The sequence below is a fragment of the Helicoverpa armigera genome, chromosome 8 (genome assembly GCF_030705265.1).
Source record: "Helicoverpa armigera isolate CAAS_96S chromosome 8, ASM3070526v1, whole genome shotgun sequence".
NCBI classification, from domain to species: Eukaryota; Metazoa; Arthropoda; class Insecta; order Lepidoptera; family Noctuidae; genus Helicoverpa; species Helicoverpa armigera.
Genome location: NC_087127.1, coordinates 6,017,104 through 6,040,364, shown reverse-complemented (window position 1 = coordinate 6,040,364; position 23,261 = coordinate 6,017,104). Strand labels below are relative to the sequence as shown.

The following is a 23,261-nucleotide window of genomic DNA, read 5'->3' as shown; positions in this document are numbered from 1 at the left end:
AAAACTGAAACTCTTTCACGTTCAGGATATTTTTCGTCATTAAAAATTGATGTTTGCTTTCAGATTCTAAATAAACAAGATGGCCGCTCCAGATACTGTCGGGAGCCGAATCTGGCTCCTACTGATGCTGGTTCCGGCATTACAGATAATTTTACCAGTCTTTTCAAATCCAGGTGAGTTTAATTTGTTATAATACGATTTTCTTTACTATAAGTGCTAGTCTTAAAAAAAAATCCTTAGTTTTTTCTTACAGTTTAGATGAGGTAATCGTCACACAACTTATAGTTATAGTTTTTGTCTGAAATATAATGTTTATGCTGGGGGCTATATGTACGTCTGCGTTGCTAGGCCGGTTAGCCAAAACGATGTTTCAAAAATGAAGCTGTCATCATAAAATATCATTTTTTACCCATACAAGAAAAGCGATTAACATGTATTTTCAAATTATGTAATAGTCGGTTATTATCATGTTTTACGACTATAAACATTTCTTGGCTATTTAATTAGGCTATCATTCTACCCGAATATTATCCATAATAATATAATAAAACTATTGTGTGGGCGTTTACTGTAATTCGTAATAATCCATAAGTCCTACGTGATTATTATAAGCAGCCGGATATAAAACTGTTTGGGAAATTACACGGTTTATTAAGTTATTAGAATTTCATAATAATTTGCAATCGTATGAAAAACCTTTTAAAATAATTGGAATATAGGAAATAACCTATCATAAGATGTCATAATTAATACATGGCCATATATCTGGACCTTCCTACTTCAGCATTATGGACACATTTTGGCAATATAAACCGCAAATCTTCAATCAAACCCGTAATAGTAAATATTGTGTAGGTTTATGTTAAACTTCAATTAAGTGAAGGAAACGATAATATTATTGCTAGAGGCACTACAAACGGATGTACAAAACACGCGGATACAGAGTTGGCAACACGACTTGTACTATCTGTCATTTTCGCACAAAGCATTATGGTCCTTCATGTTAAAGCCCAAGGTCTTTATTACCTTACACGGGTGAATCCGGTGGAATAGTAGTTTATCTGTGCAACAAGGATGTGTACGGTACGGGTTACTATGTGATTTTATTGTCACCAAGTACATCCCGCGTGTAGATCAGTCACGAATCGCGATTACGAGCTTGTATATTTTATCGTTAATGCTCATAGAACATGAACAGGATTCACGTGGGATTATGTTGATCAACGTTTGCATAATATGACAATTCCGGATATAAAATAACGGATTCTATAGTCCTACCACTTAATAACCGGGGTTGCTGTTCTCTAAAATAGAAATAAATTCAAGGAACTCAAGCAGACATCGAGAATCTCACATTTCCCGATTTTCTTTTTTATTAAGAGTGTAGCCATCGTAAAACAAATGACAAATTACGAATGTCTATGAAATTATAGGTAATCCATGACCTACGATTTCCATTCACACATACCTTAAGATAAACATTATGCATAGCTACTCAACCATTACATGTAATCAAGGAAAATAGTAGATAAGCTATTGCATTGCACTGATCATTTACTTAGAGATCCTTGAAATGCATTTCACAACAATCGTGAGCGATGCCCTGTGGCGTATTCATGAATCACGGATTATTGTGTACCATTAGACGACTTAACGATAAACAATCGATTAAATTATTTATCCTGTGGATCGATCGTGCAACTGTAACATACTTTTTTTACTAAGTAATACATCACGGATATATCAACCAGTTGTGAATGTAGCGTGAGGGAGTGTCAGACCCTATTGACTAAAGCCTACAAAGTTTCTTCTTAAGCAATTTATATACCAGGGCCACGGTAACTCTTTCTAACAATCACGCAGCCCCGGCAGGCTTTGGCCCTACTGGGTTTGCTGATTCTCTTCGAGGAGCCCGTGGAACGCGCGCGCCGCCGACATGTGCAAACATATTATGCTTAATCAGATGCAGTGTTAACTTCCCACTGAAATAGTTATGTCAATTTTGCAATCAGTTCAGTGACTCAATAGAATTCTGAGCTTCTCTTTGCGAAAACATAATGTATGCGCGGTTTGACGTAGTAAAGTCATCAGCAACAAAGACTGATCGTACTCTGCATATTTAAATATAAAAAATGGAATGAAATAGATAGCCATTTCCTTATAAGATGATACGGAAATACAACCTGTTTGCGTGGACGCATTTGTTACACTTCCACTTAATATGAGTTTGATATCACGATCATTAGCGCTTGAACTCATTGTAGCGACGCGAGATCTTGACATTTTAGGCGCGTGCGCACCGCAGCAGTCACGACACCCGCCGAACATTTCCCCGCGACCTTGACTGCACTTCCGCTTCCTACAGGTCAAGGTCAAAACGTTTTTACGTGTTTATGAATTATTGCTGTTGTTTAATTGAATTTATAAATGGTGTTTACATTGTATGTAATTGAAAATTTAAACTTTATTTTTGTTTTACTAGTATGTAATTGTACTGTATAAACTCTTTCTCGTGATTCACTCTTACTTAGAGAAAAGAAAAATGGTATATTTCTCTCACCCATTTAGAAACTAACCTTCATAGGTTCGAAATTCACATCACATCAAAAACCTGTCTAACGTTGGTAAAGATGAATTAAGATATAAAGCATATAAGTACTTTATCATCTACTGGTAGTAGTTACCAACATTTTATGTTATGTAAATTAGCTTCATCGTAGAGAAAGTTTTCAGAGCGTAAGTATATGAAAATAACGAGAATAGAAAACATAGTATTAGAGGCGACGGTTTGTCACTTTCGTTTGCCGTTTGTCAGTATAACAGTTAAGATAGGTCACAGGTTTAATTTTAGGTGCAATTCAGAAACAAACGTTATTTACCAAAGAAACAATTAAACACGAACTTTCGAATCCTCCAAGAAGTAAGGTTAAGGTTGTATACCCATGTGACGTAAGCTATAATTTGATAATTGCAGCCGCAGCCCTTGACTCGCGCTGAACTTGCGTAAAAACTTAACCTCACATGCAGTTATTATTATAAAATAACTACACAGATAATGTACTTAATTAGCTTTGAGGAAGAATCATAAGTTCTAAGTGCAAAAGCTTATGCACTTTTTGCAAGTGCTCACGAATTTTTGTTTACATCAAGGAAGAATAACTAAAGCTTAAAGCTTGATAGATCCAAGTAATTGGTTAAAGCAAGTTACATATTTTTATTTCTTCAACGGCTTTAATAATGTGGTTAACAACCCTGATTGGTGGGAGGTCTCAAAAGATCGAGAGGTGTGGAGACAAAATGGGGAGGCCTTTGCCCAGCAGTGGGACAGTAAGGGCTAAGAAAAAAAAAACATCCGTAGGTATATCACAGAAAGTAAATTACACACTATGGAGTTATTTTACAGGACGATAATTTGTAAGAATCACTATGTTGGTTGTTTTCTTATGAAGCACTTGATTTAAAATATTAATTTTATAGTTAAACAAGTAGGTACTTATTTAGCAAGCATTATGTGGTCCGTAATAAGGGAATAAATCTTTCTATGGTAATAAAAATTTGCACCCGGTATGCATAACATTAGTTCCGTGTCTTGGCTGACCTCGGTCATATCTAAGTATGCCAAGATAGAAAAAGGAAAAGACGGGTAGGAAATGCTCAGTTTGATGTACTTTAACGAAAGTAAGAATAAATTTATCATGTTCAAATGTCTCTATGAAGTAAAACCAAAAATATTTGGAATAGTTTACTTCATAGACTAATAAACAAATGCCAGTAGTTAAGTGCTTAAATTTGCAAAAATAAATCGGATTACTTTAGCGATTAATCTTGCTTGTCTCGACTAACTAATAGCAATCATTTAATTCCGGGACAATTTTTGACATTTAAATGTCATTGCACAATACAACTACTGCAAATTAATTGACCGCTTCCTGCTGGATTGCTTATTCATATGTGAAATACCGCTTCTGTACTGCGGAAATGAACAGCAGATCAGTCATATCTATTACATTTTGTATCCATTCGCACGAGAACGTCATGCCAGCTCTATTTGGGAACAGACATACCTTAAGCGTTACCTATGCTTCAATGTACACTTAAAAGAAAAACTACTTCGAGATTACGTCTAAGATGAGTACAATTTATTCCAAAGAAAATAAAACCAGTTCAAAAACGGAGAATCACGTAAAGCACGCGGGTCGTGCGCACACGCCGGCGAATGCAACGCGCGTCGCTTCGTCGTCTACATGTCGCGATAGTGAAAGCTGAAGGCCGCTGACTAACGTAACTCCTCCGTCAACAGCCGCTATTTAGATAATCACTACAATGCACGCTTCGACAGATTCCCTTTTACTGGTAGATTATTCACTTTTGTACAATACTGTCACTAAATCCGCTTTAGAAAAGCTAAGGAATAAAATAAGCCGGTAATCTTAAATACTGCAGTCGAAGATTTCTCAGAGGAAAACGTTAAAATGGCAATCATGCCACAAAGATACGATAGTCCAAAAATTTAAGTAATAAATGAAATTAAAATCACATTCCATTAATATTTTCACACTAGTTTCTTCCTAGTACTGAGTTTTTGACCATGACATTAATCGTTTATTTGACCATGGAGACAACGCCTATTAATGGCGACACATCATGCAATCGAGGCTTAGTCGCCATATTTAAATGTAAACTCAAGTTGCATGCTTTTGTCTCTAGAATCCTCACAGAACACATGCATTTGGCAGGTGCATTTGTTGAAATGCAATATTTGGTAAACAATTAACCTATAGGTACGGCTCGTTATTGAACTGACACATGTATTCTGTTTATAAATAAGGTACTATTCAGTTCGAATCCTTCTATGGTACAAGGAAGCAACCTCCATTCATTAAGTCCTCATAATGCAATTACAAATGAATTATGATATGCCTTGTCAAATTCACAATAATGTGCAAAAACGACCACAACAGCAAGGACAGTGTGGGAGTATCCTTAGAGAATACACGGACTTCTTTGAATAACATAATAAATACAAGAAATAAGCCGCCGTTGTTTTGTAATCCTATAGTGACATAAGCGGATAACGACTTTGTGTAGGTAATCATAGAATTGTTGCAGCACTATGTAAATGCACTCATCACATACTTGTAAAGGCACTGAACATACCATTCATACATGGAATGTCGTTAATAAATATGAAATAATAATTACACAAGTTATTAGTGCAATTAGCAAGTTGATGCTCATACCTGTAGCTGGTTATATTAGTATTTAATGAACCGTACTTCCTGGTTATAAATATTTAAATAGTCATTAATAGTCGCATCATTTGACAGGTTGTACGTAAATAAGCACAAATGAATATCTTATTAAGATATAGCAAAAGTTTCCTTAACTCCTTCGTACACGCCTACATAAACACAATATTTGGCAAAAAAAAACCTACTACTGGAATAGTTTATTAACTGATTTCAAGAAGGGAGGCTCTCAGTTGATTCAACATTCGGATTACTCCTATACATATACAGGTAGATCACCTACCTGTCTCAAACCAAGAAAATATATGGGTATAATAATGTAGTAATTTACCCGCACAAGTTCGACCTTATTATTAACCCAACCCATTCAAGCTAAGCTAGTTCAAACGACTTGTTTTTATTGGTATGTAGAATTTAATAACCTAAAAATTATATATTCTCGTAAAATAAGGAGTTTATTCGTAATAATGTTTGACACAGTAATTTGTACAAGCTTGTTAAGCTAGCGTAGACTGCGCTGACAGCTGATATAAGTGGGTTAGTTAGTGAATAATACGTAACATGCATGCACACATTTTAATTTGCATTTAGTTATCTAAAATATGTAGGTATATTTCGCTAAACTTACAAAATAAATAAACGGTGTTTACTTATTTATTTGTCCTATGTGTGAATTGTGAAATAACAACTTTTTGAATGAGCTTTTCGGAAAAAAATAGGTGTAAAAATAATTCAGTAAATCATGTAGGTAGCAATGAGGGTTTTTGAAATTTTTTCTGCCACCGGGTGGCGCCACGTATGCGTCTGGTCCAAACAGCTGTCAAATAGTATGGAATTGTAGGTGCCGAACTTATTGTTTATTGAAATTCTGTTATATTGGAAGTGTTATTGATTTTATTATGGACTACGGTCAGAATAAGGTTTCCGAACTAAAAATTGAGCTAAGAGAGAAGGTGCAAAAGTCACTGGTACTAAGGAAAAGCTTGTTGAAAAATTTGTTAACACAATATGATTTAGTTTTTTTTATTTACTCAACCGCAATAGTAAAACAATAATGCAGTGCTTTAATTATAAAATAAAAAAAACACTAAAATCGTTCACTATTCATAGTAAAGATAAGCACTTTGACAGTTATTGGACCTGACGACTCGGTGCTGCCACCTCGTGGATTGCCATTTTAGAAAACCCTCATTCTTCTGTTAATACCTGTAGATCAGTGGGCGAAAACAAAATACGAATTCTAAACCAATTTATAAAGCTTTACTTTGTGAGGTATCCGTCCTAGAAGCAATAGGTTGACGTAAGCCTATGAACACGTATAAAATAATATTGTTTTTGCGTTACATGTAATTTATCCACTTTAATATTTGGGTCATAAGAACCCATTATCGCTTAATGTTTCCATTAACTGATACCTGTGATTACAAAAACTAGTAATTTGCGATCCGTGATGACGGTGGTTCCGTTTGATCATAAAAAGTAAATCCGGTACACAGACAGGATAATTAATATAATAGTTACATGTGCCACGTTTTTGCCCTAATAAAACTTTTTAGAATAAAATGAGATCACGCCAAACATTAGCTCATCACAATAACTTTTTTTTCAGTCACGGCACTAAGTAATTGGTGTATCAAATCGAGCGCTTTGTTAATCTTTGTAAGGTTAAATATCTATTTAAGGCTTACAAAGATATAGGAACAAAATATTCGTCGATCATTGTAAATTAATTAATGTACTTACTACAAACATGACCAGCAGACATGTCAATTGCATCAACCACTAATCAATATGGTTACTTTCGAAAACCTCAATTTTGCGATACAATCGATTTTGATCGATGATGCTAATAAAATCAATGACATGTTGCCTTCACTATTTGATTTACAAATACAATTAACCGGTTCACAAAACAAATGAGGTACCTTCTCTCTGTTTGCACTTGTCTATGCTCTCTCTAAAGCTTTCGACATGACAGCATTGACGACATAGTAATTGTAACGCTACATTCTCGATACATATTACGAAACTAGAGCACCTACGAGTACAGACGGAGATCTCTAATGTTTTATATCACACCCACAATGATACGCTGTGGTTCTGACAGCCTCGTTTACATTTATCTTAATTATCTGCGTTTCTTTTGTGTGCAGCCTTTCGCTGTCCGGATCTTTGTCCGATAAGAATAATTTATATGCACGAATTAGAATGCAACGGAGTATGAAATACGAATATGGGAACACGTGCACATGGTCAGGTACAATGCATATGAGTTCTAAATTGTTTATATTTATTAGGTTAGATCTGATTGTAAGTCGTATTCATAGATTTTGATCTTTCTCATTCATTATTTACTTGCCTCATGCTTTATGAGTTTCTTGTCACACACCTGCATTATAAGGTGTGGTTATTAAAGTTATACGACCATATTAATTAGTTATTTATTACGTTTATTACAGTGTAAAATCAATATGAAATCTATCACGCAAATATTGTTACTGCACTCATAACATAGTAATAAACTTGTATCTATTTTATTATCACTTTTGTTTTAATTTGAGGCTATTGCTATACAAAATTAAATCCCTTGTTACCGAGAAAATATAACGAAACATCCTACGCAACAGTTTTGCGACATGTAGCCCATAGCAGGTAATGAACATCTGAGGCAAAATGTGCATCCACTAAGCCATGTCATTAAACAAATGTCAGCACCAAAGATTTCCAATTTGTGTAATACCAGTACAAATTATTATAATTAGAACCTTAATAAGCTACGGTTACATACAAATCCGCCGCAGGTGGTTAATAAATAGAGGGATTATTATTTATTTGTCTTGATCTGTGGGTAACTACTACTTACAGTTTAATAGGTCTACCATACTAACTGAACATGTAACCGTGATGAATTATTAGCTCACCGTAAACTATGTCATGTCGCAATTCTAATAAGTAATATCATAGTTATTCTATTGACATTTTATAAAAAATTCAATCGATTATTGCGACCATAATTACTCATGAAACATACATGTAGTAAAAAATGCGCACACAGGTGTCCCAGCAACAAGCATTCGTATTTATATCCGTTTGTAGATAAGTACCCAGCTACGATAATTACATAAACTATGTTCGTGCTTAATTGGTTAAATAAATAAAATCATTACTTTTTTAATCTTCCACAGTTTATTTCAAATGTTCAAATCCTGTTCGAGAACTCAACAAAAAACTTTGTGTCTGTCTGCCGGCTTTAGGTATTTACTTTTTTTGGAATATGGATGTTGCTAGCCATTCAGTCGCCGATCTAGCACCTACCTGCCTAACTACCTACCTACTACTATTCGTAATTTGGTACATATGCCATGCTCTGTTTTATTAAATATAGGAATAGGTATCAAACGCAAGTTATGAAGTGCTTTTCAAGTTAAATCTGTTAAGTTTTTAATTTCTTAAGTTATGATTTTTAGATACGAGCTTTTTATAAACTCTAAGGATCTGCGGTAAAAATCTATGACTTTAATAAGTGCTTGTGACGGTAACATCATATAAAACGGATTACACATAAATTGTCCGAGTGTCATGTAGGTGTGACGGCGGTATGTCCTCGCAGCTGAGCTCTAGATTTAATACAATAATGTGTCTCCTTCTGACAGCTTGTAACTAATTTATGGTGTCAACCTCAAGTTATTTATGAAATATTTTATTGAGGTCTTTTAAAATATTATAGACTGTAGCATAAGCGCAATGTTACAAGCTCTATCTGGGTTTGTTAAGACTCATTGAAAACAAAAAGAAACCTAAAATAACATCTTGGGCAATTGTTTCAAAACTTATACAAGCTATACAAATCTCTATATCGTCTATAAGAAACTTATAACGTTATGTGAGGCCCATTATTTTTGTAGCACGATTCTCATAAACTTTAAGGGCCCATCTTTTAAATTGTGATATATCTTCTTTAAAAAGGGCAATTAGATAGTTAATTACATAAGTATCAGCACTCGAGCCAATTAAACCTCAAAGGAAATAATCACCACGTAATCTAACTGTTCTATAAAATTAACGATCCACGATGGAAACACTAGAAATATTTTACTAACAAGCAAATTATAAAATTACCTTGCTTAATAGATTCTGACCATTTCCATACATATGAATGAAGAACATCACATAAATAAGATGAATATTACAATTTTAGCATTTAAGTATTCGGTTTTCTTTGTTATAAAATGTAACATATACTAATGTTTATTAATTACCGATGCGGAACCGAAAACCAGCACAAAAGCAAATGCTATCTAAGAACGGATACTTACTTCTGGGTTATAATTTTAAGAGATCAACCTCTTGTATGCCGGGTGCGCGGTTCCACGCGAGAGTCAATTGATTTTCTATTGTTCTAATTAGCGGCAAACAATTAGTTAATATATGTATTTATAGTTAAAAAAAGCCCATATGTACATATGTATGAACAACAACTTTTAAGCTCAATATCTACGTAACGAGGAGCTCATTGCGATGCATCTCGGTTACAGCGGATAAAGCAAGGTCTCGATAGGAACGCTCGAGCACGCAACTAGCACGCGAACTATACGCAAAAACGCGCCGACTTTGTGCGAGTACCCCACTCGGTGCGTTAATTAACTATGCCTGCTAATAAACATTCTTTGCTATTCATTGTGGCACTTGGTTAACCACCCAGCTTGATTGTAGCCTATTTATTTAGATATTCATTACTGCGAAACTTTAACATAAAGGTCTTTTAAGGAGACACCATTCAATTAGTTACTAATCGATTAATTGAATGACGAATTAATTTTCCTTTATAATTTTAAGATGGGTTTCCATAGTCTAATGTTTGTTCTTTCTTTTCAGAAGTGTACTATGAGAAGCAGCGTTACGATGGCTGGTTCAACAACAGAGCTTACCCAGACTGGGGATCGGTCGGTGAGTAATTTACTTTCTCTAATGAAATTACCCGTTTTTTTAAACATTTCCAAATTGGGACTTATAAAATCAAACCTGGCTACAAACGTTCTGTTTTTTCATCGGTAAAAGATACATTTAGGTTTGAATATGACAGTGTAGCGTGTAATAGATAAATGCTGCAATTGGAACAACAAGATGGACGGTCCTTATTTCTTTTGGCACTTTTACAATCATTTTAAGTCCCATTTTCCTACTCAAATGTACAACTTCTAAATGTAAAATAAGCACACGAAGAAATTCCAGTTTAAGTCTAAATTAGACTACAGCTACACACAAAACCATTTACAAACATAACCGTAATCAAATCGCAGTAATATCAAACAATAGAATGTCCAAACACGCATGAGAAATGTGAGTAGTGTTGTAACACACTATCAAATAATCCACACGGTCAAATTCAATCTCTTTGTCAGCTGTCATTGTTTGAACTGACGTTAATCAAGTCCGATTCGGTTTAGCTGTTTGATTTATCGCCTTAACCTTGTTCTAATCTACTGCAGTTAATTTGTCGTCGTCCCCACCCTAATTTCTGTAGTATTTGGTTTATTCATGAAGTAGATTATAATCGTTTGGATTAAATTTTTGGTGTATTAAGAATGCTCCAAATAAGTACTGCTTTTAAAAATTAACACAGTTTTCGGTCGTAAACTTGATAATTTTATTCACTTTTCACTTCATATTTATACTTATAACATTTAACATGAAAATTATGAACTCATTTAAAGACTGCGTAGGATCATCGTTATATGTAGTATGAATTTTCATAATGAGATGTTCTAAAGAAATAGAAAATTGCTTCATGCTCTACAAATACTGAGTATCATCAAATGTCTCTGATTTTTTGCCATCCGGAACTTACATAACAAGTTTCGATTAACTAGAACATCTTAAAAAGGCTTGCAATGTCTTTACAGATAAGATATGATATTAATGACAGCACTTATTTTTTGGACTCTCATTCAACATCAATACATTCGTAATTTATGTCCATTGTGCACATATAAGTGGTTAAATATAGCTATTATTGCATATTATGATGTCGGACCACGTTTCACTGGTCTTAATACAAGCATTAAGTGCATTTTATATCTTTAAGCTTTTTATACAGAACGATAATAAAGTCGATAGTATGACATATGCTTTTTATGCAGTTTGAAAAGGTTGAATTCATAAATACCTTTCCATAGGCAGTCATCGTAAACTTTTATATTGGTAATATATAGTTTACTGATTACATCCGCATAGTACATTTTCTTGTGCATATATGGTTTTAAAAATAAACTCAATTATTAGAAATCATATTTGTAATGGAATGTAGGATATAATATCTATATCTATAAAAAATCCGAAATGGTTCCTATTACCTATATAAATTTTTGCTCAGTATGCACACGTTTAATTTATTTATTAACTCTGATGATTGTTTTATCTGATGACAGTAGCAGTTTTGTGGTCCCTGAACTACTTTCGTTATGATCACACGATTTATGGAAACTTGTCTTCAATGTGAGTGGGAACTACTTTATATTTTTTGTGTGTCAATAATGGAGCAGAGTTACGTAAATGGTAAGCGCCGGCATTGTTAAGCATGACTTCAATATTTATCAACTACCTTTTGGAATATACGAGCGACTTAAGTTTAGTATGGATATCTTTTTTTGGAACGTTTTCCCTTTATGATGCCGAGACAACTTAACGTGAATAATATCGGCGACATGACGCACCGCAAACAACTGTTGAATGCAAGTAACACATTTACTGATTTCTTGGAATCGGTAACACATATTTCTAATACCTGCAAATTTGTTTTTACTAAGTTACTGAATTCAGTCAACAGCGAATTCTGCGAACTCTGATGGTAAATTATGGCATATTTTAAACTTAAATAAATGCCTCGAAAAACATAAATATTTCCCCAAAATTGTAATATTCGAATATCTGAAACACCAACTGATTCATTAAAGTTCCCATAAGAGGCAGGCATGACTGTCGTCTGGCAAAACGCGCGACGAATGCCATATTAATTAAGCGTAAACTAAAAAAAATATAATTTATTGCCTTATTTGTGAATGACCAGTTAAAACAGCCTCTGGGTGGTGTATAACTCTAATTTATTTATGCTACTAGACGCTGTGCTTTAAATTGAGTTGTAGCACTTTGGTTATTCATTACTTAACAATATAGTGATTATAATGGAGTAATTAAAGTAATTTTCTAATTTCTTTTCAATTTATTCAGCGATTCACTAAATCAAAATTACATTCATCCATCAAAAATCTGTCTATAGAATAATACCAATAGCATGTAGCAAGTCTTTCATGTTCATACATAATCAATTCAATGTTAAAATCAATACGTCTTATAGTTCAGCGAATAGATTTTATCTTTTCAATTTACTTTACATTGAATAGAGATTTTGTAAGATTTATTATTGCCATGTGTTTATTGACTATACAGTTCACGTTTATGATAATTTGTACATAAGCATAATACATTTTAATTGTTGTTTTACATGATCTTTACTTTTAATAAATGCGCGGGCTTTTCACTTTAAAACTGCAGAACCTTCATAGAAAGATAGTCTAACTAAAACCTGAGTAACAACATAAGCGACTTTTCAGCCGGGTACCTGCTGTAGTTGCCTCATTACACCGGTGGAAATGTGAGAAACAGTTAGTTGAAATATTAAAGAAAAATATTATATCAAAAGCTCTTTAATAAAAGATATCAACGCGCACACAAGGCATAGGAAAACCTCGACTTACTAGTATTCATAGCCTTTTTTTAACTACGGATTAAAACTTTTTAAAATTATTATTTACCGTTACTCATTTAATTAAAAATATGGGAAACAGCAATAAATATAGAAAACCGCAAATATGCAGCAACAGCCTCGCTAAAAGCGGTCAACGCTAATCTTTAGAGCTCGAGATTACCTCATCGGTTCCAATATTTATTGATCCATTTAATCGAGTCATCTCAAAGTCGTGACTTGTACTACGATTGATGATACATTAGGACTAGGACCAACTGTTGTAAAGCTTTCTGTTCTAGTAAAACAAGTTTAGATTCGTGTTTTTGTAAGATTTTAATTAACAAAAAATTAAGTGTTAGTAAATTCCTAGTTATTTTGAAGACCTAAAACCTGATGAACAGCTATATTTTTTTGAAGGTTATCTTTATATTTAATGAATATCCGAAGTTAGATATATCTAGTAATTAAGTTAGGTATGTGTAGAACTATTAATTTAGGAAAACTACTGTGTCATAGGCAATGTTAAAAATATTTTAACTTGTTATAATATCAAATACAGTTAGAAGTGGTTGACCTACTGAAACTGTAAAAGAGACCTCGTGAAGTCACGATGCTCGGTAGCCGAGCTGACCTCTTGCATAACGCGGTCAACTCGTGAATCTACTAACACCGCGGTAAGGTATCTCTATAGAAGCCTTATTAATTTGTCATCCACAGTTGTGAAATTAATACGTATTGGTTAAACCTTTGGACTGGATTCCATTTAAGGAAAATTAATATCGTGCTGTACAGGATTTTCCTTCATAAATATTGCAAACATTTGACGTTGGGTAAAACAGTTTGTTAGTTTACCATTGTCAAGGTTCTCCGAAATTTTAGAACTGTATTATCATAAATAAATTTTACCGCCTTATATCATCATAACAAAAACTTAAATTTTATGTAGGTAAACGCTAGTTTATATTTCATTCAACATCGTGCTGTAGATTCCAAGAAATAAGTATGCCTATACATCACTCACTCTCACTGTACTCGTATAGATGATAAATACTGACAAGATCTGTATCGTATTTATCTATCATCAAAAGTTTCACAACATCAATATTGATCGACAGAACTTATTGACATACTAGTATGCATATCTTTGTAGGAATCGTAGCAACATGCGACAGCCTTTCATTATAATTAAAATTAATTAACTGCCAAGATATAATAATTAATTAAATTAGATTGTTCATGTACCGGTCCAATTCAATGTCTATTTGAATTAATACAGATTTATCTATGTATAATTTGGCTTAGTTAAAGCCCTCAGGGTACCTACTGAAAATATAAACCCACGAAAAAGGCAGTATATAACTGTGAGACAAGTTGAAAAAATGCCACAATTATTTAGCAGATTATTCTCAGATTACGTTGTATCACACGCTTTCTTTTCATGCCACTCCTTTTACGTTTGGGAAAATATTTTTATATCCACGACCAACATTAATATGTTCACATTCAGTAACCACATTAATATAACAATACTCTTAATATTGTTCTCACAATTTTGTTACATAAAATCTTTCCGATAAACGTTGACGTAAAAGTTATATGATTATAGCATTTTTAAAACATTAAAATTAAGTCTCATATAATGCTATTAGTGTATGTATTGTATCGTGAGCAATTTATATTATCGACTATCGATAATCAAGCGATAATGACTATGATAAGCGATGAGTATAATGGCGTGGTGCAATTTGTGTGCCATTCGAAATCTCCTCGTTCCTAATTCGTGGTTCATGCAAAGACACAAGTTGCACCACTAATCATCACGCGCGAAATCGTGAAACTTTACGGGATGGTTGGAGTTTCTCGCAATACCTAGACTAAGTCTAAGACTCACCTTATTCAAAGCCGAACCTAAAAGTCAACTCCAAAAAATAAATGTTATCAAACCGAAAAGTAAAAATATATAGCTTTAAGTAACACAATATTTTTAAGTATTACGAAACGATAGTTTTCGATATTGCTGTTTAATTATTCAAATCGTATAAAATTAATAACAACGAATGCCATATAAAACCACTTAAAATGCGTTCGCGTTCGATTACAAAGTATTTGTAAGTTTACATAAATTAATTTGAATCATGACATAAACTTTATGCGCTTTTAATTTTACGATTATATTTTAACAACAGTCCTCAGGCTACTGAGCGGCTTCTGATATTAAGAAATCAGTACAACATTATAAGGGCGCTTATTTTTTAAAAGTAATTTTTGGATTTTAATTAGGCTGATTTTAGTCTCACGCTCACCGTCAGCGCTCATAGCTCAGCGCGTAGTTTGTCTGAACATCGTCTGCGCTGACAGCTACGTGTCATTTAAAAACGCTTCATAGAGTTTGATATATTTTCGGCCGTCGGCGCTGATGGTCAGCGCGTGATCAGCGTGACTGTAAAATCAGCCTTAGGTATACAGAAATTGACTTTACGAATTCCAAGTTCTGTATTCCGCTAAAGCCTTACGGCACGTTAAACATTTCGTAAGTTATATAAAATTAACTGCTATCCCTATTCCCCTCTATCTAGAATAAAACGTTTCCTTTCAATCTGAATATTCATTTTCATTCCATTTGAATGCAAATCCAAAATTATTATTACCCGCGTTACCTCTTGACACGGTATATTATACCAATTAATTAATGTCACCTTAATTAATTTACGTTAACATGCGCATAATAATTCTAGTCTAATTAATTTTACGCCTCATCTGGTCGAAGTCTTGTCAATGAACATGTAATAATGAAATTCATATTGATAGTTTATATGTATGCAAAACCACATTATAATGATGTAATGTGAAAGTTAGAAAATATTGGTTCGGATCTTGAAGCAAATATCTGATCAATCTTACTGATTACATGTTTTGTAAATTCTAATAAGTCAATTTCTCCTCGTCTCTTATGTACTCTCTAAAGTACTCCTCTTATGTACTCTCTTATGAACTCTTCTCATGTACTTATTTTGAAGATCAAGTTCAATCAAATACTTAAACTGCTACTCTTGATCTAGTAAAAATATTACACTATACAGAATATACAGCCATGGACTCACATATATCATTTATTAATCACAGGACCGATCGTGACCAACTGTGTAATTAATTTTAAAATATATGAGCGTCTAAAAATATTATATGCATTAACTGCTACCTACCAAGTAGCGGTCGTGAGGCAAAATCTGAAAGACAGGACACGTCAGTAAATTGGAGCAAAAATAAAAGCGTCAGTCGCCGCTCTGTGGTTTTCAATGACCTGTTAAACGGTCACTTGATTTTGGGTAATTACAGGTGTTTAAATGTGAATTATAAAATTATGAACGGTTATTACATAGTTATTAATAAAACAGAAAGCTTAGTCACTCGCCAAAACAGTACGTAGGCTACTTATAGTCCCAATGTGACATGTACTGCATTCGAAACTTTAACTTACCTAGTTCTTCCTTATTTGTAGCAAATAACAGTAAAAAGCCGCACCATAATGTGATACAAACGACTATGGAAAGGCAATAAACATTAAATTATACGGAATGATTAATGTAACCAGTAACCGATTCGAAAATGTGAAAATATATCAACTCGCGTTGTACCTGATAAAATAAGTACATAAACATCGATTTCACATTTTTGAACATAGATAAGACGATCTACAGTGAACGTTCACAGGAATTCAGACTGAGAGGAGGATTTGTTACCCAATACTGAGCATTCTCCGAGAGCTTTGATTTAACAAGTGAACGGGTACATTTACTTCTGGTACCTAGTCGGACCAATTATGGAGTTTATCTGAAACCGACTTGCTGTAACTTTCCGAGATATCTCCAGTTTCTTCAACGTAAACATCAATTTTAGTGATTCGATCAATAACTTGCCTGTCTATCTGCCAATATATTTCCTCAAAACTAGAAATCAAAATAAGAAACGAATTAAATTGCATGAGAATAAAGATAAATCCGCTTATAGACGTTTGTCAATTCATGTTTGGGTAATGAATGCGAGGACTGACTTTTTGCACTAACATAAATAACTTAAAGTCTATCTGATGCTTAAAATCATGATTCATATTGTAAATATCTGTTAGAATTTCTGCAGGCGTTCGTATTTCGAACGATGCTTTAAAGACTTGAAAGTTGCAATTAATAACGAGATGGGACCTATTATTATAAACAGTGCCGCTAAACATAAGAATATTTTTGCTAGATATTTGACTTTATGATAAGATCAAGAGGCAATTACTACAGTAATTTAATTCAGTCCCTTACCCACAGGTAGTCGACTCACGCGCAAGACGCCAGCGTCGTACGCTGATGGAGTTTACATGATGGCGGGTGTCGACCGGCCTGGAGCCAGGACCTTATCCAAACTCTTCATGAGAGGACAAGATGGACTGCCTTCACTAGCGAACAGAACAGCCTTGCTGGCTTTTTTTGGTAAGATGTTACTTATACAATAGCATTAACCCCTGAGTCTGAACGTTATCTGCCACTTAAGTGGTCCTCTAATCCCGTGCCTTGGCTATCTCTGTTCAGATATAAAAATGAAGGAGCGACATATGACATGATAATGAGATTTTGAGCTTGTGTAATATTTTAACTTCACAAAATACATCAATAACCTTTCGAAGACCAAATTAACTGCGCAACCATGTACTTTGTACCCAATCGTGCTTGTAATACAATGCTTGTCTTAAAAGATGAATTGTTACAGGTCAAGTTGTGACCGGCGAGATCGTGATGGCATCTGAGTCCGGCTGTCCAATCGAGCACCATCGCATACCCGTGGACAAATGTGACCACATGTATGACCCTGAGTGCAACGGCGCCAAATACATGCCGTTCCTTAGAGCAGCCTACGACCGCACTACTGGCCAGAGTCCCAATAGTCCGAGAGAACAGGTTAGATCACTTAAACTTTTAAAACAAATTAATTGGTAATTTATAACCTTATAGAAAATGGTAATATCGCACTTGAATGCCACACACGTGCTGCCATTTATGATAAGGCAACACGCCCATTTTTGAGATGCATTAAATTAAACCTTTGACGTTGACTATTCTATCCATTTTAGTATAGAACTACAGATATTCAAAAAAAGCTGCTATAAAACTAGTTTGCTAAGATATCAAATCACGTGTATTCTGATATGGATTTTAGACAAAATGCAATTAATAAACATACAAATGATTCGCAGCGTTGTTTTCCTACGCCGACTGCTCATAATCTTATTCATTTATTTTGTGTGCCTTTATAATTTATTGGATACTTCAGAATTTTGAACACCAATTAAAAGTATAATACTATAGGTAAAATAAACATCTCAAAAGAGGCTATCCAAGTAGGTGGTACGTACTCTGGTACCTCATTACATACCTACAATCTAATGAGTGACGATCTGCCTTTTTAGGATCTCTGATTAAGTAATTTGTGTCATGACAGCATTTAAAATATGTAGCTACAATTATAGATATATCTTGTTTACTTAAGTATTGAACTAAGTTAACTACTTATAATTTACCTATGTGAGAGTTTATACCTATGTATACATGGTGATGAACACGCATGAACTCTTTTACAAATGTCAAGAATTAGACTGCGGCTTATACATAGTAGGATAGAGTCAAAACCTATTCTGCACAAAGTCTATTGTCACGCTTGATAAAATAATTCAAAATTCAAATACTATGAGCTTATAAACCGTTACAAATGCGAAGACCACATTTACCGAAATCATGATGTCAGTATATTCAGTTATGGCATTACTATTCAGAAGTAATCGATAGCATTGATCGCTACATCATCGATAAGTTAGAGAACGTCCACCTACACATCACTCGACTCGGTCAAGCTTTCAACATTTGAATGATGACTACACAATTTGATTTATTGAACAAGTGCAATATTAAATACTAAACAAAGCATTAAAATAAAGGCAATAATTAAGTCAGACCGGCGGGCAAGTTGCAAAAAAAACCGTAATTAATTGCAACTATTTATTAAACTTATTACAATATTACATTAAAATATATGGTAGATGACAATTGTTCGAAGTTGGAAACAAAAGTGAGGAAATATGTGGAAATTGATGCCGCCGTCCGGTGGCCTCCTTGTGTCACGTTGAGCAGCATCAGCGGTTTCGTTCTTGTTGCCTGGCTGACGCAATGTTGATTAGGTATTGCATAAGTTTCCCTTAATTTGCGGATTCTGTAGAGTATTGGTACTTAACATCTCCCTCCCGAAGATCAGCGACTATTGTTTGACAGGTTCGATAATAGCGCTGATAATCTCGGCTGAGGTGCAGCCGTATGATTGTTAATCTCAGCATAGACTTCGCCGCTTTCAATCTCATTGGTTTGATGTTCAGTAGTCGTTTTCAGTGAACGCCGGTTTAGGTATCTTCGTATCGCGTAGCCGATGCCCAGTGCACTTGCACCTAATAGTACAAGGTATAACGGCGTGATAGTGTAATACACGCTATGAATATCGGTTTGATTTATTTTCAACGGTGTTTCCATAGATATTTCTTGGGTAGCGACATGGAGGCTGCGGAGATCTGCAGAGTTGAGAGTTAATTTTCTGGCCTCTAGGTTGTAGATGGCTTCGTCTTGAAATGGAATGTTCATAATTTTGAGTACTTGTCCTTTGATGCGGTCGTTCTTATTTGCCAAAGTGAACGCTGGGGTTTGTGCAACGCAGCCCTTTGGAATGGTGATTAGATAGCTTCCTTGTACGATGTTATATTGAGTTTCAGAACAAGATAAACGAATCTTTGTAGGTGTAGGAAAGCTCACTACATAGTGACGATCGTCGAGTGCTTCCACAGCTTCCGTCTTAAGTTGGGCAGTGGTGAATTGGCAGGATTCGTCAACTTGCTGCGTAGTTATCAGATGGTGGATGCAGTTGCCTTGGTTCCTGTAGCGGTGGTTTATGTTATCCTCGCAGAGATAGTATTGGCTGGACTTCGGGCATTCTGCCTCTATGTACATAAAATCTTTGTCATGAATTGCCAGGAGGGGATAAGACGGGATTAATACTTTATTATCTTTGTTAGGTATTAGGGATAATTTATAAAGATCGTAGGTAGAGGGAAAGACAACCGGGAGTTTAAAAACCAGTATTAAGTTCTGGCTGCTATAGTAATAACCTAACTTAATAATATCAAAATATTCTCTAAAACTAATATCCAGTACTTGTTCTCTTCCATAGAGAGCAATCAACTGTTCTATCATTCTATTAAACATATCTAACTTAAACATAAGGAAATGCGTGCTCTTCGCACGTATAAAAGCTAGTAAATTTTCTAACCTAAGTAGTTCGTCGGATAATGTTTCAATGTTATCGCCTAGCATTAATAAGAACTGAGCCAGATGGGCATATTTAACTATGTCTTGTTCGCTACGTAAATTACTGGTTGAAATGCTATCTACGGTGTCCTTAATTTTATTTTGGTTCTCTATTAATCTGTGCAGAATATCCGAATTTTCAGACATCCAGTGTTTGTTTAAACTCACGCGATTATTCAGTTCTGTAACGATTTTATTGTCATCTTCCTGTAAGGTTTTAATAGCGTTATCATAACGAATGGCGTCACTGTAATCTAAGTTTCCGGAGATGCTCTTAATAACAGAACCTAATCCGTCTATAAGGCCTCTTTTAACGCGATTAGACTGAAATAATTCTAGTTGGTCGGATAATAATGAAATTTTACTATTAAGATGTTCTAAGTGTGGTTCATATAATGATAGCGTCTTATTATGGAATTCGGGTGAAATATAATCTAATTGTTTCTTAACTACATCTATATTCTTACGCATTACATCTAACTTAACTGGTTGTATGAACGAATGATAGTGGGAAATAATCTTGGCCTTTCCTAGCATGAAAGGCAATATGCCAGGTCCATTATCCAAACTATTTAATATTATCTCTTCCGCTTGGGCCAGGCTCAGGATCAGCGGAATTATCCTGTAACAATCGGGAACTGTTAGGAACTCTTTTCAGACGGGACTTAGCAACAGGTCCACGTTTCTTTTTAGTATAAATATGGATCGGTAAGTCAGCTAAAACAGTATCGCACGTAAATCTAGGGGCTAATTTCTGCCGGTTAGCCATAGGGTTCCGTACAAAAATTTGCTGATTTGGGCTATACTCTTGCTCGGGCTCCCTATCTTTATTAATGTTCTCGGTAATACGTGTACGGTCGTGAAGCGATGACTCATTGATAATTTCGTAGACTTTCTGCATTTTATTACGGTGTTCTTGTGAATATAACTGTAGAATATTATCCGAAATATTAATATCTAACGGATCACGTGGATCTAAATGGCCGGTTATTATATCTAAAGGTTTACACTTCGTAAAACTATGAATAGAGCTATTGTAACCTAGGATCGCATATGGCATCAAGTTGATAACGGACTCCCCACGGTGCTCTAATTTCAACACGCGCAGGTGTTCTAATAATGTGGAATGTAATCTTTCCACCATGCCATTTTCATTGGGTGTATATGCCAAAATTTTATGATGTTGGATTTTGTGTATTCGTACAAACTCTAGAAATAATTGATTAGTGAATTCCGGGCCTCTATCTGTTACAATAGTTAAGGGAATTCCGTGATGGGTACTGAATACTAAAAGAGCTTGGATGACACTAATTGCTGTTGCGTCCTTCAAGTGATAAGCCTGAGCATATTTTGAAAAAGCATCAATGATTGTAAGATACTTATGCGTGTCGACACTTAAAAGATCAAGATGGACTATCTCAAAGGGCCTAGTTGGAGGAGGTACGATATGAAACTTCTGTTTTACTGGATTTCTATCGTACTTGGCTTGACCACAAATATTACACTCATTTATGTATTTCATTATGTGCTCTTTCATTTTAGGCCAATAATACTTGCTAGATAAAGACATGTAACACTCGTTAATCCCTCGATGGTTTGTCTTACCTTCGTGGTAATTGCGAATTATCTCCTGCTGTTTAAGGTAATCTTTTACGTTATCTAACTCGACCTTTGTCAATACTAAATCCATGGATGAACTTTTGAATTGATTTTGAATAACGGGAATAATTTCGTACATAGCTAATGCGGGTTTAATGAGTATACCGGTCTTCACCTTGGGGTTGACATATTCCTTAACGGCATTTACTATATCTTCTTCAAGGTTATTTTTAGAAATCTGAATATGTGTCCTAACATGCGATTCAAACGGCTTCGAAACGGAAGGGCGGCTCTTTACGTCATCGACAACTGTGAAAACAATTTGCTTATGATATTTATTGAGGGGAAAATCCGATATAGGTATTTCTAGTATCGGGTTCTCTGCATCAGTGTGTACCGTAGCAGTCCGTGAGTTATCTAACGAAGGAGGCTTTTCGGTAGGGTTAGCGATAAGCGAGCTAGTCTCTTCATTATGTAATTCAATCCGTGATAACGCGTCCGCATTTGTATTATATCTACCCTGTTTGTATACTACCGAAAAGTCGAACTCACTTAGTTTAAGTCGCCAACGTGTGAGGCGCGAGTTGGGTTCTTTGATATTCATAACCCACTGCAAGGGTCTATGGTCCGTTACAATTTTGAATTTTCTACCGAACAAATACGGCCTAAAATATTTTGTAGCCCAGACGATCGCCAGTAACTCTTTCTCGATCGTACTGTAATTAATTTCACTGGTATTCAAGGTCCGAGAGGCATAGGCAATCGGCTTATCCGAACCTATGGTACCTTGCGATAAAACGGCTCCAATGGCCAAATTGGATGCGTCCGTGGTAAGAATAAATTCTTGAGTAAAGTCCGGGTATCTTAGAATAGGATCATTAACCAATAGAGTCTTACATTTTTCGAAACATTGAATATAATTTTGATCTAGTGTAATTTTCGAACCTTTCTTTAAACACTGAGTCAACGGTTTTGTGACCTTCGCAAAATCTGGTATAAATTTCCTATAGTAGCCAAGAAGTCCTAGGAATCTCTTAATCTCAGTGGGGGTTTTAGGAAGCGGATAATTTTTGATTGCCGATATTTTATCCGGGTTAGGCTTTATTCCGTCTTTGCTGATCACATGACCTAAATAAGCCGTCTCGAGTTTGAGAAACTCGGACTTGTCCATCTGGATTTTAAAGTTGGACTCACGCAATCTGTTAAATACTTTTTCCAGGTTGACCATATGTTCCTGTAATGACGTGGAGAAAACGATGACGTCATCCAAATACACCAGGCATA

The 23,261-nt window shown here is 34.8% G+C and overlaps 1 protein-coding gene across 2 annotated transcripts in view; it reads left to right on the top strand.

Annotated features, from left to right (window-relative positions):
- Nucleotides 1-23,261, top strand: part of Duox (Dual oxidase) — a 49,091-nt gene that overhangs the window by 9,644 nt on the left and 16,186 nt on the right. Inside the window, exons 2-5 of one of the 2 annotated variants that reach the window (XM_064035921.1) lie at nt 64-173; nt 10,125-10,196; nt 17,307-17,468; nt 17,746-17,933. In XM_064035921.1, coding sequence (XP_063891991.1) covers nt 80-173; nt 10,125-10,196; nt 17,307-17,468; nt 17,746-17,933 — 516 coding nt within the window. In that variant the 5' untranslated portion in view covers nt 64-79. Of the gene's footprint in view, nt 1-63; nt 174-10,124; nt 10,197-17,306; nt 17,469-17,745; nt 17,934-23,261 lie in introns of those variants that run through there. The other variant, XM_064035922.1, reaches the window with a different exon arrangement.